The sequence below is a fragment of the Genypterus blacodes genome, unplaced genomic scaffold (assembly GCF_046128005.1).
Source record: "Genypterus blacodes isolate CSIRO-AG114 ecotype Tasmania unplaced genomic scaffold, CSIRO-AGI_Gbla_v1 ptg000392l_1, whole genome shotgun sequence".
NCBI classification, from domain to species: domain Eukaryota; kingdom Metazoa; phylum Chordata; class Actinopteri; order Ophidiiformes; family Ophidiidae; genus Genypterus; species Genypterus blacodes.
In genome coordinates this window covers 68,626-95,000 of record NW_027467170.1, presented here as the reverse complement: position 1 = coordinate 95,000, position 26,375 = coordinate 68,626, and the positions used below count along the sequence as shown (strand labels likewise).

General features: G+C 49.7%; 1 protein-coding gene across 9 annotated transcripts in view; it reads right to left on the bottom strand.

Annotated features, from left to right (window-relative positions):
* Positions 1-26,375, bottom strand: part of cdc42bpab (CDC42 binding protein kinase alpha (DMPK-like) b) — a 54,922-nt gene that overhangs the window by 26,027 nt on the left and 2,520 nt on the right. For all 9 annotated transcript variants that reach the window (XM_076138633.1, XM_076138640.1, XM_076138638.1 and 6 more), the window contains exons 2-5: positions 9,045-9,136; positions 3,664-3,747; positions 2,185-2,280; positions 645-793 (exon numbers count right to left, since the gene is read on the bottom strand). In XM_076138633.1, coding sequence (XP_075994748.1) covers positions 645-793; positions 2,185-2,280; positions 3,664-3,747; positions 9,045-9,136 — 421 coding nt within the window. The remainder of the gene's footprint in view (positions 1-644; positions 794-2,184; positions 2,281-3,663; positions 3,748-9,044; positions 9,137-26,375) is intronic.

Here is a 26,375-nt window from a genome sequence, read left to right as displayed (position 1 = left end):
GTGTGTGTGTGTGTGTGTGTGTATGTATGTGTGTGTGTGTGTGTGTGTTCAATGTGAGAGAATGCAAGTAGGGGCGTCAACAGTGTGACATGATGACTGATCCACCAGTAGCACTGCCATAGAGTTTGGAAGCATTCAAATCACACACACACACACACACACACACACACACACACACACACACACACACACACACACACACACACACACACACACACACACACACACACACACACACACACACACACACACACACACACACACACACACACACACACACACACACACACACAACCTTTAACTCCAGTTGGAATGTTAACATAGCTGTTTCAGAGTGAAATAGTAGCACACACACTAATATCTGTGTAATGACTCATTGGTATTAACTTCCTTCAGTGATGAGTGAAGGAAAAGCTGCGGCTGCACTCTGGAGTGTTTTCAGTTGTTTTCATTGAGCTGCAGTCGTTCCCCCACAGCTGGAGAAGTGCCCACACAGCAAGAATAATGTAAATACACCCAACATCCATCACCAAGCCTTATTGCACAATCCACCCCAAAAAAAAACAGATGTAGACACACACACACACACACACACACACACACACACACACACACACACACACACACGCAGGCTCAGTCCTCACCTGTGGACGTAGTGTAGCTGGTGAACAGAGTCGATAGCCAGCACCATCTCAGCCAGGTAGAACCGGGCCATCTCCTCCGGCAGACGGTCCTCAAACTTACTGAGCAGAGTCAGCAGGTCGCCGCCCACATAGTAGTCCATGACCAGGTACTGAAGAGACAGACAGACAGAGAGAGAGAGAGACAGAGAGAGATAAGGTGAGACACTAGAAGGCCCAGCAGACCTCCTACAAGAACCCAACAGGCTCAAGACCAGGATCAATCATATGAATGAACAAAAATTTGATGATGGCCTAAATGTAACTGCTGTCATTTTAGCGCCACCATAGGGTCAAGTGATGATTACTTTGTGAGTGCAGGTGTCCACCAAATTGGGTTCAAAGAAACACAGCACCGCCCGCCACTCAACTGCCAGCCGCTTTGTATGGAAACAACAATAAAGCTTGTGTGTGTCTGGTTGATCCAGACAGTAAACATGGAAGATGTTTACCGTTTGGACAACTGATTCAGAAATGTGAGAGGAGAGACCAGTCCACCAACTTTCACTGAAATCCATCAACAGCTTTTAGAGATATCCTGTTAACAGTCAAACAAACACACAACCTCCTAAGACGTGTCACAGATACACAATAGCCCGTGTTAGCTGATGCAGACAGGGTAAAGTGTATGAGTGTAGTGTGAAGCAGAGTTCAGGGACCAAACAGATTTGTGAACATTGCACAGACGTAAAAACATGTCAGTCCTTCTGTCCTCTCCCCTCGTCCTCCTCCATCTTTCCTCCCTCTTCTCCTCCCCTCCCCTTATAACAGCACAGGGGCACTGGAGCCCAAATAGTTCTTCACTTTTGAGGGTTTTGCTAAATATAGACGGCTGGACGGGGCAGTGCAGTATATTTGTGAAGCCTTGGGGAGTGTCCAGGGTAAAGCATTTGTTGTGAGAATGTGGGAAATGGAATGACAAGCAGCCCTGGCATGTGAACTCAGGGTCAGCCAGAGAGTACAGACAGAGTGAGTGAGTGAGACAGAGAGACAGAGAGCTGAGAGCTGAGGGCTGAGGGAAGGTATAGCTTGGCTCACACACAATCAGCCGGGCTCCAACGTCATTCCTTTGTTCATTTACCAAAATGTTTTCTTGGCCTCGTTTGACGCTTTTGCTCAATTTCCTACGATTCAAAGGCATATTGTGCTGTGCGGTAAGAACTGAATGTGGAGTCGAGCCTCTGGCAGGTCAGCGGCCCACATGTGGAGGTGGTGCTGCGCTCTATAAATGAGCTGGTGAGTGAGATGGTGAAAGTGTCAGGTGGAGCTGCTCAGAGACCGACAGACCAGCGATGTGTTAGAATCCAGCAGCTCTGAGGTGTGAATGTGCAGAACTGTATGAGTGTGAAGGCGGGCCGGGGTAGGAAGGACTATACTGGGTAACTACAGGTTAAAAGTTCACTGAAAAAAAAGTAAGGAAAATTCACATGAACACAAACACACACACACACACACACACAGAGAGAGAGAGCGAGAGAAGATGAGACGGAGAGGCTTTGTTTACCAGATTATTGTCATCCTGGAAGGCATAGTGCAGGGTGGTGATCCACTGGCAATCCCCGTTTACCAACACATCCCGCTCCTCCCGGAAACAGGCCGTCTGAGGAAACAGATATCAAATGTCAAAACACATTTACACACATGCAGACAACAACAACACAGCCTGGCACTGCAGCTTTAAGTCAGAAACCTCTCTACCATCCACTGAAGTAACTGTAGATGATGTCTAACACTTTATGAGAGCGGTCACTTGCTTAGTTTGCATCTTGGAATCTGGAAATAATCAGAATGTGTTCTGGCGTTCTGCTCCTGAGGTCGTTGACCTTCCCTCCCAGCCCTGCAGGGTTCAAGCTCAGCAGCTCCACTCTAAGTTATCAGACAGATGGAGCTAAATGAGGAACTGAGCCTGACGTGCCTGTGCGTCAAGTGTGTTGGGCCAGAACTAACCTCCCCAATATTGTGCTGCACAGTCCGAATGTAATCTATAGTGGCAGGAATATATCATGTTTTCTTTAGATGCATGTCAGAACGCCTGGACTCAGATCTAATCTGATGTCAAGGTATGAGTGGCACAAAATAAATGATGTTGTAAAAGCTGAGTCCAGCGTAAATGCAGCTGATGATATGGTCACACTGTTCAATGAAACATATGACAGCATGTTTCAGCCCATGTTCTGTGCTGTGTGTGTGTGTGTGTGTGTGTGTGTGTGTGTGTGTGTGTGTGTGTGTGTGTGTGTGTGTGTGTGTGTGTGTGTGTCCTATGTGTGCTGTGGGGCGAAAGAGCAGCACTCTTATCGCTTGGCCTCTCTGTGGCTGTCAAAGGTCAGGGCCAGCTAGAGAAAAGATGCCTGGAGCTTTCAGGGTGGATGCTTGATAATCCTTTAGCTGAGGCTCACCAGACGTCCAAACACCGTAGGGAACGCCTCATTTTGAAGTAAGCATGCCAAACATACTGGAAACCTCGCTTGACTAAATGTTGAAAGTGATAAGAGGGAAATTCCACTGAATCTCCTGCAGCCCTCTGGCCCTGCAGCGCTCTGATGCAGTCTGATCAGAGGTGACGCTGTCTACAACACGTCTGATGTCCCTGCTCATCTCCCATGTCCAGGCTCTGTCACAGGCCCAGCAGGGACCAGACACCAGCACATGTGACGTGTGAGGCATGCAGATGGACGACCCAGGGGACCGTAGGAATGTCAGACTGTCAGGAAGAGGTCGATGAGAAAAACATGCATCAGCAGCACAGCTCCACATCTGCTGCACACATCTATCAACCAGTGCCCAATGTGACGCTCCATAAGCTATGGTTTCCTTTGAAAGCAGATTCTTTGGTAATGCATTTCACGATCAATCATCCACGTTATTTCATTCTCCCTGAGGAAACACAGCTCCTTATTAGTTTCGGTGGTTATAGTTTATGTCTTTCTGTGTATGAAGACCTGGACTGGGACCTGAAGGACAGAGGCCAGGGAACGACGCTCACCTCGGCTCGCTTCAACATCTCCCACTTGTTGAGAATCTTCATGGCGAATACTTTGTCTGTGTTCTTCACTTTTACTACTGCAACCTGCAAAAGAGAGAAGAGAGAAGAGGAAGAGTGTTAAATGTTGAGTCTGGGACATGGTCTCTGCTCAAAAGTCATTCAGTATTCATTTGTCCATTAGCTGCCCTTCCATTGAAGCCAATCAATGAGGTCAATACCTGTCAGTCAGAGTCGGGGAGGAACCCAGAATGCTAACGACTTAATTCAAAGGAGAAAAATGAGGATATGGGCTAAACTGAAAGCGTGAGTGCATCGAGGCGTGTGAAAAGGAAAAGGGGCCGAAAAAGTGGACGAAGCCAGATGAGTAGTAAGAGGAAATAAAGACAGCATAAGATTGGAGTGGAGAGACAAAAGGATGGAGACATGGGAGTGGAGAGAGTTGGGAGAAAGAGGAAAGGAGAAGGAAGGAAGTAGCGGCGGAGGTGAAGGAGGGAGGGAGGGAGGGAGGGAGAGAGGGAGGGAGGGAAGGAGGGGGGAGGGCAGAGAGTAACTCCAAGTATTGGAAGAAGGGAAAAGCGGGGACAGGAAGAGACTGAAGCATTGACAGACACACACCACCTGGATCCTCTTACACACACACACACAAGCAGTGACAGAGCCGGGACACTTAAAGGTGATTAATGTTTCTCCGTCTGTGCTCGGAGGACAACAATGGCCAACAATGTGACACATGTACGGGCGTGGGGATGGGAACACTTCTTGTGAATGAACACGCATTCAAAGTTAAATGAGCGGAACACTTGGACCTGAGAGTAACTCCTGATTATTTTCAGCCCCTGCACACTGAAGCAGCTCGTGATCCAGGCCGTCACCTCCAGGCTCGCACTCCGCACAAACATCTCAATCTAATTTAAGGCCCACATGTGTGAGCTGGGCCACAGGCGCATACTTGTGAGCTTAATAACAATGTTCCACAGTCTGTTATATCCTCACCTTTACCACCGTGCGCTGGGCAGGCTCTCAGCTCTCACACACACACACACACACACACACACACACACACACACACACACACACACACACACACCCCCCCCCCCCCCCCCCCCCCCCCCACTCTGTGTTCCTCAGACCCTCTCATGTTCTTCCTAATAACAACTGCCAACTTTCCCCTCTCTTATAATTGCTGAACCTCACCATGACAAACCTCCTGGGCTCCAGCTTAACATGTATCCATAAAAGGAAGCTGCCTAAGCTGCAGTGGAGAGCCGCCGCCGCTGCTGCTGCAAACACCCACAGCCAAAAGCACAGAGCACGCCGTCCAAGCGGTTGATCTGTTTCAGTGTGTAATCTTAGCCGCCATGTCAAATGTAGCAGGTACAAATTTGACGTGGTTCTCAGAGACACTTCGGCAGAGTGGATGCTTGCTCTTAAATGTGATCTGAAGGCTCAGTTCCTTTAATCCGGACGCCATTCTGCGAACCCCCTCTGATACAGATATGTCATCAAAGTCTCACTCTGATAATTAAACCGGCTCTTTAGGGGGCACTTTAGATTTCTATCCTGTCCCTAAGAACAGAACAGAACAGCCTCTGTAATGTGTGAGCGTGAACACAAGTTTGAAATGTTTGACTCTGACGTGATTCTTTCCATCTGAGGGATCGAGATCAACCAGATAGGCGGGAATTTCGAAGGATGCAAACGCAAACCGACAGCGAAACAAACAGTGGCCGGCGTTACAGAGGAGCCTGCAGTCTATTAAATAAGCAGGGGGAATGCGGCTAATGCAATACAGTGATAACATTCCTGCAGTGTTTGGATTTCCCCTAGTGATCCCTCACCAGGAGAGCAGGACTGGAGGAGGAGAGGAGGAGGAGAGGACAGGGGGAGTGCTCTGCTTCTGGCAAACCCTGGGTGCTTTTGTCCATTTCTTCATCATTCCTTTCCTCTGCCTACTGTTCCTTCCTTCATCTCCTCCTCCCTACAGCCTGGTCTACTACAATAAAGACTTCAGCATGGGACTGACTTGTGTTTCTCTCCATGTTGGGCTTTGTCCTGCCTATGACTTGTTTAGGATCTGTTAGCTGAGAGTTTCATCGGTGTAGACAAAATTGGTTTGATCAGTTGGGGACCGGCAATGAAACGGTGTTCTAATCTAATTTACCCTCTGGCTAAGAGGCAGTAAAGCTTGTGATTCAGCCAAACACTACAGTAGCATGTAGCTGCTGTGGAGCGTTCTTCACACCACGGCGGAATGTTCAACTGTGCTCGTCAAATATTACAATAATGCATGACCCTGACAGACGGCACCAGACTCCACAGCTGCTTATGAGTTACTGTGATTGCGTACATCTTTAGCAGCGGTAGCCGTTGGGAATGGAACTTGTAACCCTTTTCCATTGATTGTCAAGCGTGATCTATGCAGTTGCACCAGGCTGAGCACCGTTTGACCCATTTGAGGGAAGCTGGCTCCTTATAGGAACGTTCTGGTTGCCGGTGGATACACGACTCCATTCATCACACGAGCGCCACGCCGTCACGCACGCTCAACGTTTCTCTCCCCGCCGCTGACAATGGAAGGATGAAATCAAAACATCCTGCACTCGAGGTCCCTGGCCTCCTTTTCTGAGTATCGCGTACCTTTCTCTCCGTCTGGGTCCTTCTCTACCTCCGTCTCTAGGATCTCTACTCTGTCACTCTGACACCAATGGATGTCCTCTGACTGCAGAGGTCGGTCAAGGTGAAGCGTCTATGATGTAATACAAACACGCTCAGAGTGCCTTCATGCCTCAACCACTCCGGCCTGGGAGGGAGAAAACATTGCTTTTACAGTGTTTGCATGTTTCTTATTTAACTATGCTGGTCAGTCAAGCCACTGGTGTGTGTGCACAGGGTGATGTGTGTGACTGAAACTCCTCAACACAGAGATTATGGTATTGTTCTCATGCACTATCAGCCTTCTATTACAGGAGCTGGTGTATTTGGATAGGGTTTCCTCTTAGCTTTAGCAGCTGTTTTTGTGCCGACTCAGCGTTCAGTCCAGGTTTCCTCCCAACCAAGAGGAAGATGTGTTTGTCATTTGGCTGTCATGGCTGTCAAAGGCGGCAACTCCCCAACGTTTGATGCTGTCAAGAGATTATTCATAACCCATCCACATCAGGAGCGACACACACACAGGTAGAGCAGCATAGAGTGTAATGCCAGAGCTACACACAGTCAATCAGTGCCGTCAGACCAGTGACCTTAGATTGTAATGACTCCAGATGCTGGCATACCATCACACACTTATGAGCTTTCATCACAGCCATTAAACTGTAGAACGCTAAGACTTCACAACTCTATGGCGCCAATAGCCAAGACTAAGCAGCTAGGCTTGTTAGCCGATGTCTCTCCTCATCTGAATCACACTGAACTGAAGTGCTGCCTGAAACTGTGTGTAGTGCTCACACCCGGTGTGTGTATGTCTGTGCTCTTAATGAGGTCCACAGCAGCTCCTTCATGTTTACGTGAAGAGAGGATGAGACCTCCGTGTAGGTCTGAGCTGTGGAAGCATGCAGGCTCAGACACAGGAAGAACAGAATCACCTAACAACATCAGCAGGTTTGGCCTTAAACTCAATCATCTTTGAAACTACTGGCTGCCAATGCGACACACTGCTTTAGTCACAAACCAGCCATTTGTTTGCCGTTTGTTTCTTGCCTATTTGCTCTTCCTGCAGGGCCGTGACACATTTATAATCAGGTAGGTGATTAAACCAGGAGCCATGTGATGATTTAATGACATTTGTGTTCTGGCACAGCTCCTGGCTTACTGAAGGAGCACGAGAACGCTACCACAACATAGCACTATTCACAGGTCCCACCACATGACTACGCAACCCCGACACACACACACACACACGCGCGCGCACACACACACACACACACACACACACACCAGCACATGACTTGCGCAGGAACATACCAATACTCCTTGCCGTGGCTCAGCTGAGAACAATAGTATTTAGCAGTGGCACTGCAGCTGAATGTTGGCAGGTGAGCCAAACTTCCTTCTCCTCATCTCTCAGTCTGTCGTGTTCGTTATTGTCTCTCTACCTTTCATATTCCAGAGGGAAGACTAGAGGGCGGTTAAGCGATTTGACGGCCAGATTTTTATCAGGATGATTGTGAAATGACTCCTTGGTGTAGTGAAGGCTAGGAACATGTCAGAATCCCCCTGGACCCCTCTGGTATGTGCTGGGGGGGGGTGGCTCAGCCTGTCAGCAGGAAATAAACCCACCATAATAAAAACTCCCTATTAGGCCACAGGACCTCAAACACGGAGCAAAGTTCCCCCACAGTGCAAACCTGTATACTGCAGGAGTGTGTGTGCTGCTGTATCAACTCATTACACAGATCATTGACAGAATACTGTAGTATGTTACATCGCCTCTACACATATTTAGAGAGAGGCAACACTGATTGACAGCTAACGTCACATTTCTAGCATTTCTTGTTGTATGAATCTTGCTTTGGTTTGTGGAGCGATTGAAGAATTTCTTGATACCAAGCAGTTACAGCAGCCAGACTCTGTGGAGGAAGTACAACAACACTGCCAACCACACTGTGTGCCACCTTGGCATAGGATGACTCAGCACTCATGTCCCTAAACACACATGTGGTGTCAAATGTTGGCGGTTTATCACACAACCAGGACCGGACAGGAAACAAGTCAGCTTGGAGATAAGAGGTCATTACGTCAGAGTCTTGGCTGAGGAGCAACGATACCTGTCCCTCCAACATTCCTAAGCTGTGACATCACTCCCTGAAACCAGGTGACAAACGCATTTCTACCTCCCTACAGGCACACAACACGCGAAAAAGGAACAAACTAAACAAACAGAACAATCTAAGCCCCCACTCAATGGTTTCAGCCGCTCTCTAATTCGTTTGTTGTTCACGGGTTAAGTGTGAAAGACGGATTAAGAAGTTTTTGTTCGAGGCTGCAAGTAGAGTCATGCTCATGTAGCAGGCTAATGCTACGCACCGACGCTGGAATGCAGCACAAAGTAATCCACTATCAAATGCAGCAAACGGGCCGTTTTATAGCTTAGGCTTGAAGGTAAGAGGGCAGGAGAGGAGAGCCTTTCACAGGCTGGTAGAGGCCGGGGATCAGGTTGCAAAATCTTTGCCTGAAGGAAGGAAGTTCCGGATTTTGAGACGCAACCTGCCAAAGCTGTGATGTAGACAAGAACACAAACGCTGCAGATGATGCTTCTATTAGAAAGAGCTCCACGCTAACCCATGACAGCTGGGTTTGGAGCTAAAGGGGAAAGGGGGGGTTGTGTAAGGTTGTGTACTGCTCCTGAGTTGTGTGGCGTGTAAGAAGCACAGGAAGTACGTCACCTCTCCAAAGGCTCCTCGTCCAATCACTTTGAGGATCTCAAAGTCTTCCTTGTGCAGCCGCATCTGCTTCACCTTGCCAGTAAAGGGTTTGGCTGTGGAGAGAACACACACACAAAGAGGGGAAGGTTAACTTCTGATCCAGCACATGGAGATATACATCTGAGTTATTTATATTCAGAGTGTGTGTCAATATAAGGACTGCACGCAAAGAGGACGGAGTTATTACACCGCTATCTGCAGGGCATCACAGTCACCATTATGATCATAAAAATAGCTTTGGAAATCTTGGGAAAGTTTGGAGGCAAGACAACCCACTAAAAGAGAGACAGACAGGCGGACAGACAACAGGCCTTACACAAGACACATGACATCCAGACAAGGACACACACAATAAGTCTTTTTTGCTAATTTCATAAATATAATTCAGAAGATTATTGATCCTCCTGCAGGTAGAGCAGGTGTCAGAGATCACAGCACACACACACACACACTGTGTCATAGACCCCAGGACAGGACTGGACCCTATGGCTCAGACTCATGGAAACATGCTCATCTCCCTCCAGAGACCCCTCCATGTTTCCAATAACTCCTAAAAGCTTGCGGTGTGATTCTAAATAGACTTTATCAAAGTGAGAGGGAGCACTTGGCTCTTTATAGCACACGACACCGGACACAGAGAGGCTGCATGATAAAGCTGCCTATTGTTACACAAGCAGCTATGGCTCCTCGTGGAAAAAGGACTTGGGAGGGATCGGCGAGGGTCGCCAGCGTTCCCTCACAAAGCCAGGCGGATTCCATCTATGGCGGACAAAGTCAGCACTTCCTTCATTTGTGGAGCCACCATTCAGCCACTTCCTGGTTTTATGATCCCAGCATGCCGAGGCTAACCTGGAATGACTGCTTGGTTTAACAAGGTCAGCATATTGGTGAGGCTGATGATGATGAGGCAGATATGAGAGAGGAGAAGAAGAAGAAGTCAGGAGGAAACAACGTGTTGCTGAGTCTCTACACTCAAGCTGTGTGAATGTTGTCTTTGCACGAGATTAGCTGAGTTTAGTTTTTATTAAAAGACACCCAAGCATCAACACACAACCACACACACACATTTAGGTTTTACATACACTCGCTCTTTTGCTTAACAAAATATAAAAGCTCCATCTGCTTTACAAACATCTCTGTGTGTGTGTGTGTGTGTGTGTGTGTGTGTGTGTGTGTGTGTGTGTGGCTGGCATTGTGGGTCTGCCTCATCAGCCAGTCATCATGCTGAAGTCATCTGGGTGCCATGACTTAACAGAACCTCTGTGCTGAGGAAGAGGAAGAGGACATTCTCCCACTGTGAAAAAGGGAAATGCCTGCTGGAATAAAACAAACAGGCCACTCATAACTCAGCGACCTCTGGCTCTCAGTCTTCCTCCCAGACAGCTGGCCTGGCCCGGCCTGTGGTGACTGAGGCCGAGGGAACGCAGGAGCCAAAGCTGGGTGCCATCGCCAGACAAACATTACTACAGTCCACACACAAACACACACACAAAGGCCCGGCCATCAGAATACGGAAGTGCAGACCCGGTACAGAGCTTTGGACCAGCAATGTACAAGTCAATGGCGGTGGCAGATGTAAACCTGTTGTATGTAAGGAGGGGAGTCATGTGGGACGACAGAGTCAGGCCTCTATTCTCCTGATTATGAGCTGCTCTGCTCGCTGACTCAGGAGCTCGGCTCAACCAGCCACAAGAGAAACGTCTTTCATCTCTGAGCCAGGAGCCCACAGGCCCCGTCCACAACAAAGCACACACGCATGCACCCCAGACGCACGCACACGCGCGCACACACACACACACACACACACACACACACATACACACACACACACCTCCCTACATCGACGTCTGACAAATAATTTGTGGATAAACTCATGGGTGTTTCTCAAACAGCAGGTGGCTTAGAGAAGGACCATGTTGGTACGGCCTTTGATTTAGAAGAGGAATTCTATTGTGTGTGTGTGTGTGTTTTGGAAATACTAGCCCTCTGTATACAGGGTCAACATATATAACACCAGGGCTCAACCAGTCAGCCTGTGCTCACTCAGCTCGCCCCCGTTTACCCAGGGATCCATGTGTGTGTGTGTGTGTGTGTGTGTGTGTGTGTGTGTGTGTGTGTGTGCCCTCCCTGCTGCCAGCATGGAGGCAGGGTGACATATTGCTTCCCTTTTCTTTTTTTACAAGAGGGAAGAAAATACCATACGCCTTGGTCATGCACTTTGAGTCGCTGGCAAAATATACAGGTAGGCCCAAACACAGCAACGGTTGCTATGACAAGGTGTGGTAGGAACCCCCGCCAGCGCTGGGGAAGGCGACTCTCCGAGCTGCAGCGTGACTGGGCCTCTTTGTTTTCAAGGAGTTTTGCAATATGCAGAGCCGGCGAGCAAAGATTGGAACAAGATGATATGTCAGTCACATTAAATGGGCTTTAACGGAGCAGACATGCAAACACACACACACGCACACACACACACACACACACACGCGCACAGAGGGCAGAGATGAAATCATACACGTGCAGGCTGCGCTTTGCTAAACACACACTGGTGTGCTGTAACCAGGCCTTAGGACGCAGAGAAACTGGAAAAACACGAGCGACACAGGCTGATCCACATAGCCTGACTGGTTGAGCCCAAAACGTAGAGCGGTTACCGGGGCCCCGTCTCTCTCTCTCCCTCTCCCTCTCTCTCTCTCTCATATTTGTGTGAAACATGGAAAGTACAGGCGAGTGTGTTCACTTAAGCCGACAGCCCACAAATGATGTGCCCATTACTTAGAGAGGAAGCCTCCGTCTGGGCCTTTCCTCAAAGTGTGCGTGTGTCAGGACTGTAACAGCTATTATAACACGCAGCTACAAATCAAGACAATGCTTTAGAAAGTGATATCCCTCAGCCCGGGTGTGCTCGGGTTTAGGTGCTACTGTTTACACGGGCCACAATGCTCATGTGTGCATCCGCTGCATGAGTCACGCATCCTTAAGCAACAGAGTCACAGAGTATATTTGCTTTTCCCTTGCTACTTGATGCAAATTTACCCGTGTGTGCGTGTGTGTGTGGGAATCAGGGAGTTGGAGGAAAGGAAAAAAGGATTTTAAAAAAGAGCCCAGAGACAAAGAAGCTGCAAGAGTGGAGGGAAATTTAGAGACATGATACGGGACAGGGAGAGAGAGCCAGAGGAGGATTTGACGGAAACGAGAAAAATTGGCAAAAACAAGTTTAGCTGTCGGGGCAAAGTGAGAATCGGTGATCAGGGGGTAAAAAAAAAAAAAAAAAAGCAGCAGAAAGCGAAGAAGAGGTTGTGATGGCACTCTCAGGCCCAGTCAGGCTCAGTCAGGCCCAGTCAGCAGTGTGACTTAGTTACAGTAAGTGTCCAACCCCTTTACATCTCACACGGAGCTCCAAACCCCGGCCTCCGCTCCAGAGTGGGACGGAGGGACATCTGGAAGCCATAACGGGGATTATTTACAACCACAGTGAGGTAACGACACAAAAATGCTGCTTGCAGGAGAGACGGGGAGAGAGAGAGAGAGAGGGGGAGAGAGGGAGAGAGAGAGAGAGAGAGAGAGAGAGAGGGAGAGAGACTTCCCAGAACCTGACACGAAGAACAAGGATGGCAAAGAGGGAGGGGGGGGAAGAGAGAGGAAGAGACCGATGAATGGCCTTTCCTTCCCTCTGACCGCAGCAGGACCGCTGAAGGGGGGCAGACCTCATCACACCTCGTAAGCAGGCCCCGGCAGTTTTCCGAGACTATGTAAACCTTTGCAGAGGGAAATACCACATGCCATGAGAATGATGGCCCTGACTAACTCCGGGCCCGACGTCAGATCTGGCCGCTCGTGACTAAGGGCCCCCATTTTTTCCTCATTGAGCAACGACGGTCAATGAACGCGTGTGATTGTGCGGCGGGAAATTGCCGGAGGGTTTTTTTTTTTTTTATTTCAGATGGAAAGCTGAGGGTGGAAAGAGTCAATCAGGGATACGGCCTTGCCTCGCTCAGCTGCTGAGCCTCTCTGCAGACACGGCGTGCACAGCTGACGTGATTTGTGGTCATTTTTCCCCCTGCGTAAATACATTTGAATAAACTGACATCAGGAATCTGCCGGTGACTGACTTCTCCTTTTCCTCAACCGCTGTGAAAACTATTTGGAAAAGCTTCCAGCTTAGCCTGAGCGGCCACACGGGCACGGACGATTCATGATGAAGAACACATCATTGAGACACTTCATGGCTGCTGGCTGCTTCTTACATAACCTTCAGATCTAAACGTGCGTGTCCGTCAGTGCCGTGCCCAGAGCTCGGAGCTGATCCCTGCAGCTTGTGTGTCGTTTCCCTTCTGTGTAGAAATCTACTCCAGGCAGACGTCTGTCCCAGAACCCCACTCTGTCTAATCACCCACGTTTCCTGTGGCAAACTGGAATAATCACAAAGTTGCGTGTCAAAACTGCGTGTTCATTTGTTATTTTTAGAAGCGCTCTGAAAGCTAAAAGCTACAAACCGCTGCAGACCCATCGAGCCCCGATTGTTAGAGCCATTAAGCCAAACAGACTCTTTGTTTCAAGAGCTCTTCCTGGCTAAGTAAAGGCCAGATAAATATGACTAAGTAAGGGCTGAATAAATAGCACAGCAAGGTCATCAAAGGGAAAATTAAAGCTGGGCGATTGTAATAACCCCGTCCTTAAAAGGGAAAGTGACTCAGCGCCAGAGGCACTTCAGCTACACGGCCCTCTAAGCTATTCCACTGCAAGTAGCTTAAAGACATCCAGTAAATTACCCAAATTACAGATGGAAATTGAACCAGTCCCCTTCATGTCACAGCCAGAGGTTCTCCCAGCAGATGTGGAGGGAGGCACCAAGCCCAATAAAAGGCTTGGTCGGTCTCCTTCATTCACACACACACACACACACACACACACACACACACACACACACACACACACACACACACACACACACACACACACACACACACACACACACACACACACACACACACACACACACACACACACACACACACACACACACACACACACACACACACACACACACACACACACACACACACACACACAGCTGAGCCTGGGGCCTGTGGCAGTGCCAGCCTGTGCTTCCCTCATGTATGATGCATGTCAGCAATCAGACAGATTGGAGGTGGAGGGTGGGGGGGCAAACTGTTGAATTATTGATAAGCACCGAGGATCCATGAAAGGCAAAACTGGGAATCGCTTACATGGCGTTGAAACAACCTATGGAGCATTAAATTGCATTTAATGCCAAGCTGCACACCAGTGACACTAGAATTCCCAGGGCAATGGCGTTTGTCTGCGATACCCCCCCGCCCCTCCGCCCCTCCCCCTAAAGCCAGAATCTTCCCACTCTCACTCTCTCCCTCTCTTTAGGATCGTTACTTTTCAATCAGCCTGCACCGCTCCCTGTGGTCTGTCTGAGCAGAGTCCAGCCATTTGAGTGAAATTCTGTCTAAGTACAAACTGCCTGATGGATTAGATGTAGGCTGAATGGAAGACAGGCTCATACTGGTCCGATGACCAGAGGAATGCCTCTCCTGCTGAGCACTGAGCCTCTTCATCCACTCGAGTCCCGGGTCATCCTCTGCAATCCAGCTCTGGGACTCTGTTGTTGTTGTTGTCGTTGTTGTTGCTGCTCCTGCGTCTTTCTCTCTTAACTCACGATGAGCCGGTCCGTGCTTTGCTCCGTCACTGTTAAGGGGCGGAGACCAAAGCACGACTCGGCTCTGCAACAAAGTGAGGCCTTGGAGAAAAAAAGGGTTCCCAGCTCGCTCCGGCTCAGCTCAGTTGGTCCTTCTCTCATCCTCCATTACTCTGACCACCACCCTCCGTCTTTCTTTTGTTTTGGTTGCGTCTGTCTTGAATAATCTCAGTCCATCTTTCTTCCCCTGTCACAGTAATGAGAGGGCGGCGATGGTCGGAGAGGCCTGAAGCTCTGAGGCAGCAGACACGCAAACAGGATGTTCCCCAAAATATTAAGAAACCACAAACACCAAAGAAAAGAAAGGGAGGCAGGCATGCAGGGCTCTACTAAACAATAGGTCAGATGGAGAGTGTGTGTGTGTGTGTGTGTGTGTGTGTGTGTGTGTGTGTGTGTCACAAGACTGCTGCAGCGGGCAACGTGAGAGAAAGCTCCTCGGACGGGCCGGGCCGCAGGAGTCTCTGTCGTCTGTACAGGAAGCCTTCCCACTACTTCAAAGAGCTCATCAAGACCGCACATCGACCTGCTCTGCCCACATCGCAAACACGTCCATTTACACAATTCTGTGTCAACATCAGCTTAGGTTAGGGACTGCAGATAAAGAGCGAGTATGAAAGGAGCCTGACAGGCCTCAGAGAGATGGATCCTTACAGCCGAAGCACCCGGCGCTCCATCATGACTCAGAGTTAGACGGATGATAGATTTGCATAATGGTGAGTGTGAAAAGTGAGATGTTGAGGAAAGTGGTTTGATGGATCGGAGCACAAAGCTGAAATGAGGTCAGGCGGCATCAAGAACACACAACATGACGACAATGACTGGGAACATTTGTGTCTTACTAAAGTTAAATCTCTAATGAATCAGGAACATTCCACATCCTGTGAGTTACACATCGAGTTAAAGTGTGTTGCTTGCAGTTGGGCGTTCCAGGCTGTGGAGGCGTCCACCGGAGGGACGGACGCAGACAGCTGTGTGAATCTTCACTGCCAGCAGAAACTCTCTCTCTCTCTCTCTCTCCAATCCCAGGAACAAATGACTTTATGGCAGCCTGTGAGATCCTCCACAGGCCAGAGCTCCCTCATCAGACCGGAGAGGAAAAACACTACAGGGCGGCGACCAGAGCCAAAGCTGGGAATACCAGGCATGTGCTGTGGGAATGTTCATCAGCTCCGACAAGATTTTCCAAGGCCGAGTGTGTAAGAACACTCATTCTCTCTGAGGGATGTGACGGCGCCACACCGCTGCGTCGACGATCAGAGGCACCTTATCCACTCACAACACACACGTCACGCAACATTCTGATGGCTTTATGGGATCCCCCCAGCTCAGCAACTGACTGCAGCATTTAAGGGATGGATTTCAGCTGCGGCGACCCAAATGACACAGATTCAACCAAACCCACCAAAGAGCCCTGAAGCAAAGTGACATGGATAGCACAACAAAAGAACCATGAAGGAAACGTGGATACAATGGATCCAGATGGGAAGGGAATTTCTGACAGTCCCAAACTGCAAACGCGATGGGGGACAAAGCCGGAGAGGAGAGGAAACGTGCGAAAAGGAGAGAAGCGGAACGTGTCTGAGATACAAGCGCAGGAAGGACGGTGTGAAAATGTAAGAGAAGGAGAAGAGCAGAGGGGGGAAATGACAACCAGGGTGGAGGCAGGAAGAGGGGGGGGGGGGGGCGGACGAGCAGGGAGGCGGGCGGGGAAACAGGGAGAAGACGCGAGGAAAGGGGAGAAGGGAGGAGGAGGAGCAGAGGGAAGAGAGAGAGAGAAGGGGAAATAAGAGATCAGGGAGGAGTGGCAAGTGGGACGAAAACATTCAGGGCAAACTACAGAGTCTACTTACTGTTACACGCATGCATAGGCTAAAGTATTCACACACACACACACACACACACACACACAAACACAGACATCTCCCGGCAGTGCTGTCACTGGAGAAAACAAACCAGTGCCATTTGCTTCAAAGATGACCCGGCTCTATTCTACGGGGCGTTAAGATGTCCGTCTGCGTGGCTCCCTGTGGCGATATGCGTCACGGTGGCCGTAACCCAAACCCCCTTTCATTCTGTGGGAAGGAGCTGGGCTAGGTGCGCTCCTGCTAGGGCCCCGACAGGAAGCACCTGGAGCCAGGGGGCCGACATGGACGCAGACAATGACAGTGAAGGAAACCGAGCCAACATCACATGTCTTTGCACGCTAAACACCTCAAACAACCGTCAGCTAAAAGCATTACTTCAATAATAAACTCAACTAATCAATCATTCTGCTTTCTATACAAAACGCTACAAAGCTACTGGAACGGTTGAAACTCTTACTTCCTTAACTCGTCACTTTTCCTTTCCCGAACCCTGAGAAAGTTAGAATACAGCGACGCCGCTACAAAGTCGACTTTCCAGAGCAGGTGGTGAACTTGGTGCTGCAACATGTTCCAGAAGCATCCGGGCCCTGGGAGCTATACTGAACCTGAAACCACCAAATTACCACTTTATGCTCCCAAAATACATGGAGGGGACCAAAATGCTATGCTATATATATATATATATATATATACACACACACACACACACACATACATACACACTCCCCCTCTAGTGCAGCCACGCACACACAAACACACACTATCTAGGCCACAACCAGTCCTCACGGCTGGGTCTGCTAATTACACACTCTTGTAGAAAGGTGTCAGTGCTGGGACTTGCAACCAAAGGCATCCCTGAAAATATGCGTCTGTCTGCAGCCGGGCGTGTTAGGACACGACTCCCCCGCTCAGAGAGAGAGGGAGGGAGAGAGGGAGGGAGGCGCCACACGTGACCGCGGCCAATATGAATTACAGTCGCAGGGAGGATAGCAGAGGAGACGGAGAGACGGAGACGGAGACTTTTCTATGTTTTCATACTAGAGAGCGTTTGAGATGACATCAGTGCTCTGGTGTTTGAAGAATCGCAGAACTTCCACATCTCTTAACTCACATAGAAGTGGTATTAACTGCAGAAACCCTACATTAGAACCTTACATGAATCCAACCAACAGCCCAAAGCAGTTAGGCGGCTCCACCAGGGAAACCCGGAGCGTTATCCCTTTAGGATTGATCCCGTAGCTAAGGCTCAGCGCTGTAAGCCGGCAGAAGACGCCGCGGCCCTGCAGCAGCAGACAGACACCCAGATAAGAGCTACAGGACTAATGACCTCACTGATAAGCAGATTGGAGCGGGCGTGGGAGGCGACGGCGGGACGGGCGCTTGTTTTGACGAGACGTGGAGGGGATGCCAGACACCGGGGATGATAAACCCGCAGGCCGCGCCCGGGCAGCTAACCTGCTGGACGCCTTACAGTGTACGACAGGGAAGGGTTAATCCGAGAGCTCAGGGTCCGTACCATGAAGTAGAAGAAATAGCAAATCACTCATTAAGCCAACAGTAAGCAGAGGGGAAACATCTCTGTGGGATCGCACTTCCTGTTGTTTATTATCATCATTATTATTGAGAGTAATAATGTCAGCTAAGCTTTTTCCTAAGCATTAGAATGTTATTAAAGTCATATATGTAAATGGATCAATTATGGTTCTTTCCCTATCAGAGTGGGAGCGGTCTGAGGGGAAACAGATTCACACACCAAGCACTGAGAACAGATGGAAGCCCACTAAAGCAATTACAGAAGAGCAACCAGCTACAGGGGACCAACCATCTCAGGCAGGGGGGGGGGCATTATTATGTTCATTATTAGGCAAAAATCAGCAAATTGGTTGTTGGTTGAGAGACACGTGGGTGAGGGCTCAATTAAGTCTGACCCCCAGGTGCAGCATTAAGGCTTCTGACGGGTAAATCAATATTACAGAGTGTTAATGAGAGAGAGAGAAGGAGGGGGGTGGGGCTGAGAGCGACGAGGAAGAGGAGGAGGAGGAGGAGCGCTGCATTCAAGTACCAGCAGACTCCAGCACGTTCCTTCATTAGAAAATAATTCACTTCAGTGTGAGATTAGCTTTCCTGAATGGAATCCTGCTGAGCTCAGCTGATTCCTCCTCTAAAGTCTCAGTGAGCAGAGGAACGTCCGCAGCAATCTGATCTGAATAACTACAGGACTGAGTGGGTTTGTTTTGGATACCCGGGGGAAACATTTAGCTGGTGGAGGGGGGGTGCATCTCTCAGCGCCACTTGAAATTGTTGCGTCTCCGTCCTGATCTTTCGGCGTAGGGAGGAAGCCGTGTCAGGCGGGCGCTCTATATATAGAGCGACGAACAACGACAGAGACAATCCAGCGGCCGACAATTGAGATGATACTCAATGCGACCACAGGATTTCCCCGACCGAGACGTCTCAGGAGACAGGAGGGGCAGGAGGGGGGGCCTGTTTCCCTGTGTGTGTGTGTGTTCACTTATTTTCAGAAATCAGCACATGAACACACACACCGCTTCCCCTGACACCTACAACCCACACACACACACACACCCCCCCCTTCAAAACCTAAACCACAAACCGCTGTGTGAGCGCCTCTCTGCAGGGCCGAGGAGGAAACGGCCTCATGAGTGTGAATGAGTGTGTGATTGCGTAAACAGATTAGGAGCACAGGGGCTTCCATTCTCACACTGCCGGTCTGTGCAGACAACACGGTGAATTCAGGCCTAAGTGGACGGCGTGAGGGACGGTCACGCCGCCGGCATGTGAGACCCGGGCTGAGTGAATGACCGCCATTCAGGTGGAAGGCCGGGTGAATGGCGCCGACACACGCGGCTCCGCCATCTGACTTGATTCCAGTCATGCGTCTCTACGATAAAAGAGGGCGAGGTCGGTCGGAAGCGTCGGGTGTCAAGCAAGTCACGGCGCACACCATCACGAGCCGGTCCTCGCCCCGGACAGCGGCGTAGATAAAAATAGATCCGGTCACCGTCGAATTCGCCACCGCACCACAAGCCAAGGTCGGCGCTCCGGCCCGGTGTCAGATCCAGCCAGCAGCACTGAATCAGAGGGAGCAGGAGGGCGACTGGAGGATGAATGAGGCCACTTCAGAAGACTCAATCAATCCATTCTTCATCCTTTTAACTGCTCTGCCCGGCCTCCTCCTCCTCCTCCTCCTCCTCCTCCTCCTCCTCTCTCCCTCTTAGGCCAGGAGAAGCATCTGTGTCACTAACAGGACTAATGACGGCTGAATTCCATTTCGACGTGACAATGGCGAGGAGAGACGCAGCTAAATGGAACGCAGGCATCGTTAAAGGTGTTAGTTACGCTCCTGGTCTTCCTCTGATGATGAAGTCAGTCTGTTGCTCTGTGACAAAGATGAATCGGATCATAAATACAAACGCATCTGTGTTTGTGGGGACAATGAGCTTTGTAATCACAACATTCTAATGATCGACTGTCATTAGAGTCTAACTGGAGTTCATATCAGTCTGATCCTAACAGCTCACATGTCTCTGAAGTGTTCGGCCCTTATTTAGCCTGGACAAATCCAAAGGGCAAATATCTGTCCTTTGCCCTTTGAGTGTGTGTGTGTGTGTGTGTGTGTGTGTGTGTGTGTGTGTGTGTGTGTGTGTGTGTGTGTGTGTGTGTGTGTGTGTGTGTGTGTGTGTGTGTGTGTGTGTGTGCAGCAGAATGCTTTATTAGCCCTGCTGTCAGGACGCTGCTGGTTGGACTGACTCCGCCCCTGCATGTGTCTCTTTTGCACACACACACGCGCGTATATAAACTCCAAATGTCGAGTGTATGCATCGCCGACACACTGTCCTTCACTCACACGCCCTCAGCCTCTCTCTCTCTCTTTCTCACGTGTGCTCACACACACACACACACCAATTTCTGTCAGTGGGCAAAGCGGGGATACAGCAGTCTGTGAGAGAAAGAGGGAGGGGGCAGAGAGCTGCAAGAGTCAGGAAAGGGGGGGGGGGGGGGAGAGAGGGGGAGAGAGAGCAAAGAGAAAGAGGACAGCGATGGTATCAAGACAAAGAATCAAATAAACAGGATGATGTCTGCGGCAGAGTGCATCAATGCAGCACGGAGGAGAGAAGGAGACAGAGGGGAGCAATAAAGACAGCAGAGACAATCGGGACAGACGGACAAGCAGACAGACCGCAGCGGTGAAAGGGGGGGAGGGGGGTGTGTGTGCCGGGGGGACAAAGAGCTGGGGCCCGGCCTCATCCACAGCTGCTCCTCTCCCTAACGTTGCACCTCGGCTCCAAATTCCACGGGCGGCCCATCTATGAGGAGCTGGGGGCCTGAGTCAGCGCTTTCACACACACACAGCTGAGCCCTCTGCTCAAAGCGGCCGGGGGGGGGGGGAGCGCTGCCTACGGCGTGAGCGGAGGGACAAAAAGCAGCCAGGGTGGAGTCCTGCCTTGTGTTTTCCCCACAATTAGGAAGGAAAGTGAAGGAAAACTTACAGCCTCTCCCTCAGAACCTCTGGATCACTTTAATGAAGCTATGACACAAAGACCACAGACACAAGGTTCTGTTTGGAGACAGACACAGGGATCTGATCCAGTAGAGGTGACACAGCGGTACGACCCAGCGCCGTATATGGGAACTCAAGTGCCAGATGATTACATAACCTTGATTCATGTTTATATGCGGTGATCAGACAGCGATAGAGAGAAGAAGAACGTACACACAAGAAGAAGAATGCCCCTGTTAGAACACTTAGCTAGGAGAGGGAGAAGAAGAAGAAGAGGAGGTGAGTCGGATTCCTTGGCATGTCCTCGCTCTACCACAGCTGGGGGCTCGTGCCAAACCTCCCTGGCTGTTCCTCCGTGTAACAGGGAAAGGTCCTGCGATAGAGAGGAGAGGAAGGGAGGAGAGAGAGGGAACGAAGCCGGAGGAGGAGGAAGCAAAGGCTGGGGAAAGACGACGCGCGACGCCTTTTTCCGGCACGCTATTTACGAACCGGTGCCCCGACGAGGCTCCTGAGGGCTGAGGTTTTAAGAGCAGCTAATAGGTTTCATCCTGAGGTCGGAGGGGAGGGAGGGCAAACACTGGGACAGATTTATGCTCCAGCAGAACGCCGGGCCGGACCTGAGCTGTATTTCATGTCACACGCTTTTGTCTCTCTTTTAAAATCTGATCATAACCGCGTCGGGCAGGAATGTCGACGCTCCTCTGTTGTTGTTCTGTTGTTGTTGAGTCGCTTCTGTTCAACGTCCAACAGCATATTGGATACACTCCCCCCCTCACTGACACACACACACACACACTCCCATGCACTCCATACTCCCCCATGTTTGTCCTCATTGAGCTTAAAGGGGCTGCAGCTTTAAGCGGGAGGTAAAGGAAGACTTACTAATTGTTCCTCTGGGCTGAAGGTTCATTACAGGCACAGAAGAACAACGGTGGTGATTCAATATATATACCACACACACACACACACACACACACACACACACACACACACACACACACACACACACACACACACACACACACCAGACTGATGTTGTATTCTATTACAGACGCCTGATGTCACTCATAATTCCAGAGGAGCGGCCAAGTGGAGGTTATGAGCACAACGATCCAAAAGCAACCGAGCGGTGGGATACGTTTACGTCTGTAAGCGCCGGGCGAAGGGGGTCAACCAGGCTGGGCTCACAAGAACCGCTGGAGAACACGGGGGAGGAGGGGAACCAGAAGAGGAGGGGGTGGAGGGGCTGTGCTGGGGAGATGAAGGGGAGAGACGATGAAAGAGGGGGGGAGAGGGGGAGGCCATTTGCAGTCAGATGTCAAAGGGTCCTGAGTGGCTGGCTAATGACCCGGGCTGCAGTGTGTGTCCTCTGGGACGGCAGAGCAAAGAGCCCAGCCGTCCGCCACTTTCTGATGACGCATCACAATTAGCGGCGTTGCGATTCCCTGCCTATAAAACCTCCAGACTCCCCCGGACCGACTGACTAAGTGTTTTAAAGGCAACACTGGATGAAATATCCAGACGCTGAGCTTGTTAACACAACTTGTGCACCATCACTTCAGATCAGTCTGATGGCGTTCAGAACCACATTCTTCCTCTGCTGACATTATTTTGGGCTCAATGGTTTGGAGTCAAAGTAAATGAAAGAAGAGTGTAATCAGATGTAAGAGGCTGTTTGGTTTGCTCCCTCTGGGACAATCAGCTGTCTGACAGAAGCTACATGAACCCTTCTGTTCTGCATGTATGCTTGTGGAACTCAATTAGGACAATGGACAAACGTGTGTGTGTGTGTGTGTGTGTGTGTGTGTGTGTGTGTGTGTGTGTGTGTGTGTGTGTGTGTGTGCGTGTGTGCGTGTGTGTGACAAAAAGCTATACTACATGTAAACTGGTGGCAGAAACGTACAAGCCGGTCAGTGATCTTGCTCTTTCCTTAAGGCGGCGAGTGTGTGTGTGTGTGTGTGTTGTACAAGAGAAGAGCCTCCGATGCAAATGACACAATGCGATACATCTGCCCCACTTCCTGGTATGACATCATGCACCCGTTGGGTCTGGAGTAGCTCAGCCAGGCCTAAGCGTTCCTTCCTGTACTCAACCCTGGACTGCACCGCTGGGCAGCCAGACAGGAAATGACTGGATAACCAGATTGGTAACAAGGATGTCCTGAGAGATCCCGGCCAACACAGGACATTTAAGACGGAGACTCATACTGAATTGTACGCAATTAGCGATCTAGATTAGTGATCGTTCAGCAGCATCCAATTCTAAATGAAACCCTGGATATTGAACCAAAGCTAAACATTATAAAGTCAGCTCTGTATCAGGAGGAGTTCATATCCACATGATCCTAGTCTCTGGCTCATGACCCTAACACGCTAAGGACATGCTACAACCAGCAAGCACAATAATTCACCAAAGGCATCATGCACGTCTGGCCACACACAGCTTTACAGGACCCTGACTCGTGTTTATTATGGCTGCGGGGATCGCGTGCGTGAAGTGTGTGAAGCCGGAGGTGCGGGCGACAGCCTTGTGTACAGGCGTGTTTGTTCTTGGTGGGGTGGATTGGGCCTCCGAGCGGAGTTTGGAGCCATGAGAGGCTCCGCCCGGCGACAAACAGCGGCTGACGGGCACAGTGGACGCTCTTATGCTTATGACTTCACTCTCTAGACGACAGCATGCTTTGGCCAAAAACCCCCAATTATACACGTATGTGAGGAGAGTGTGTGAGAGTGTGTAAGAGTGACTAGTTTCACTTGTTTGCAAGTACACAAAGTCTCTGTGTGGGTGTTTTTGTTTTTTTGAGAGTTAAGGGTGAAGTGCATGCTTACTTGCTGTCTTGAATGTGTGTGTGTGTGTGTGTGTGTGTGTGTGTGTGTGTGTGTGTGTGTGTGTGTGTGTGTGTGTGTGTGTGTGTGTGTGTGTGTGTGTGTGTGTGTGTGTGTGGTGTGTAAGGCATGCTGCCAATGAAAGCCTTGCAGGGTGGAGCACACATCAGCTGCAGCAGAACAGCTGGACACTGCGGGCCAACATTCAGCATAAATCCAGAAAATGTGGGGCCGCCTCTCCCATGTTTGCCCACTGTGGGCTGGCGTGGACGCACGTTTGCATTTCACCAAGTCACTTCCCGAAAACAGGGAAGCGGATCGGGAGGAAAGGAAGGAGAAGAAAAAAAACAATGGGAGAAAGGCGAGTCAACAGGAAACCTACGAGTCCAGTCCTCAGAAACGTCCTTGTCCGCAAAATAAGTGACGAAGAAAGTCGATGCTAACGACATCACACACTCTCTGCTACCAGAAACGGAGCCTGGGATCAATGACAAAGTTTCAGGTTCTATGAAAAATGAGGCGTTCATATTATAGAAGAACGACTCTGCTGATTTCTCCTTTAAGTCAATTTAATGTGGATTGTTGTGCAGGCAAAACCATTTCAATCCAGTTTCACAACTAGTAATTCATTCTAGTTCAATCATTCTCCTTCAGAGTTGTCGTTATGTTGTTATCTCGGCCTTTGTGTCGCGTGAGAACGGGTCGCTGAAGAGTGAAAGAAGAGGCTTGAAGAATAAACACACAGTCCATACGGTTAGGTGCTGAGGTATACGTGACGAGCGTCCTGTTCGTTCCCCCTGTGGCTGCAGGTCACACAGGGGTCTCCATTTCAGCAGAAATGAGGTCACCATACCAGAAGAATAGCAAACCCAATACAAATGTTTGTCTTCTTCTGTGGCTCATATACGGTTCGTCCTCAGGTAAAATGGGAACGTCGCGCTTGTCACGCTTCATCATGAAGCTGTGTGTGTGTGTGTGTCTAGTCTCTGGCGGACTGACACAGGCAGCTTGTCCACATCGGGCAGCAGAGGTCCTACATGAGACCCTCTATCTGGCTGCTCTGCCAAGAACTGTAAAGTATCTCACCAAGAGAAATGTAAAAACATGGAAGTGTTGACTTGCCAAAAACTTGAGACAAGACAAGAGAAGACTTGACCTCAATTACGCCGTATTTGTGTCAATGGCTAGACCACAAACAAGGCGTGGTTTACTGGTTTGTTGGAAATGCGCTATGACAATTCTGGAGCCACACCACAGCCAGTCACCTAATAGAGGCTTAGAGCCGTGGAGTCTTCAGTGTTATCTCCTGCTGCGGCTGAGTGATGTACAAGAGTCTAGCGGAGCGCTTGGCTGGGACGTTGCATCGCTGTATGGATCACTGATCAATCAGGCTCGGATCAGCCCCGTCTGCTCCTAACACAAGGTGCTTTGTGGTCCTCTACTTATATGACTTATTGCTTCTTCTGACACTTGTTTTTGTGGGAGCATCATGATTTTCAGGGTAGAAACAGAAATTTAAAGGCACCATGGGGGTTCTCAAACAAAATGTGCACCAAGAGGATATGACTGTACACATCTATAACATCCTAGTCACAACTATATATCCAGGTTTGTGTCTGGCCAAGTTCAGTCAGCAAGTTTCTTGTGTCAACAGAGGGAAATGTCAGAATGAAGTCACCACTTGGCAACCGGGCCCAGGGTAGCTCTCCTTAAAGGCCAGAGCACAGCGGTATTGTTGAGACGCAGGCTAGGCGGGTAGGTTTCCTACAGAAAACTCAAAAAGCCAGGGACGGGCAACTGGTGGGCACCAGAGGAAACAACGTGTGTGTAATGAGCAAACACAGGTGGCCATTGCTGTTGGTCAGACAGGAAAGTACCTCCTCGTCCCCGCAGTGGGACAAAAATGACTCCGTTCTAGCCACTTCCAGGATTTTAGCAGAGCATTTTTAGACCAAACTAGGCCGTCCAGATGGCTGCTAATGACACAGACTGACTGAACTGCAAGAGCCACAGTTCACTACCATTCTAACCTCCGCTCCTGTCTGACTCAGCACTGACAGAAGCAGCAGAGTAAAGGCCAGATTTCATCCAATCTTGATAGCTAACCAACCAGTAGATATGAGCTTAAACATAACACAAGCCTGGGAAAGCTACTCAGTCGGTTCTTGAAGCTGTGTGATGTTGCATAATGTTTTCTGATAACTAGTTGTTACATTCTTGAGACCGGGCCTATTTGACTTGCTGCTACAACTCTTGAATTCATTGTGCAATTACAATGTGATTAAGATGAAACGCAGCACAAGCGAATGCCGTGAAATCCTGCCAAGACTGATGAAATGTGGCCTATAGGTGGTG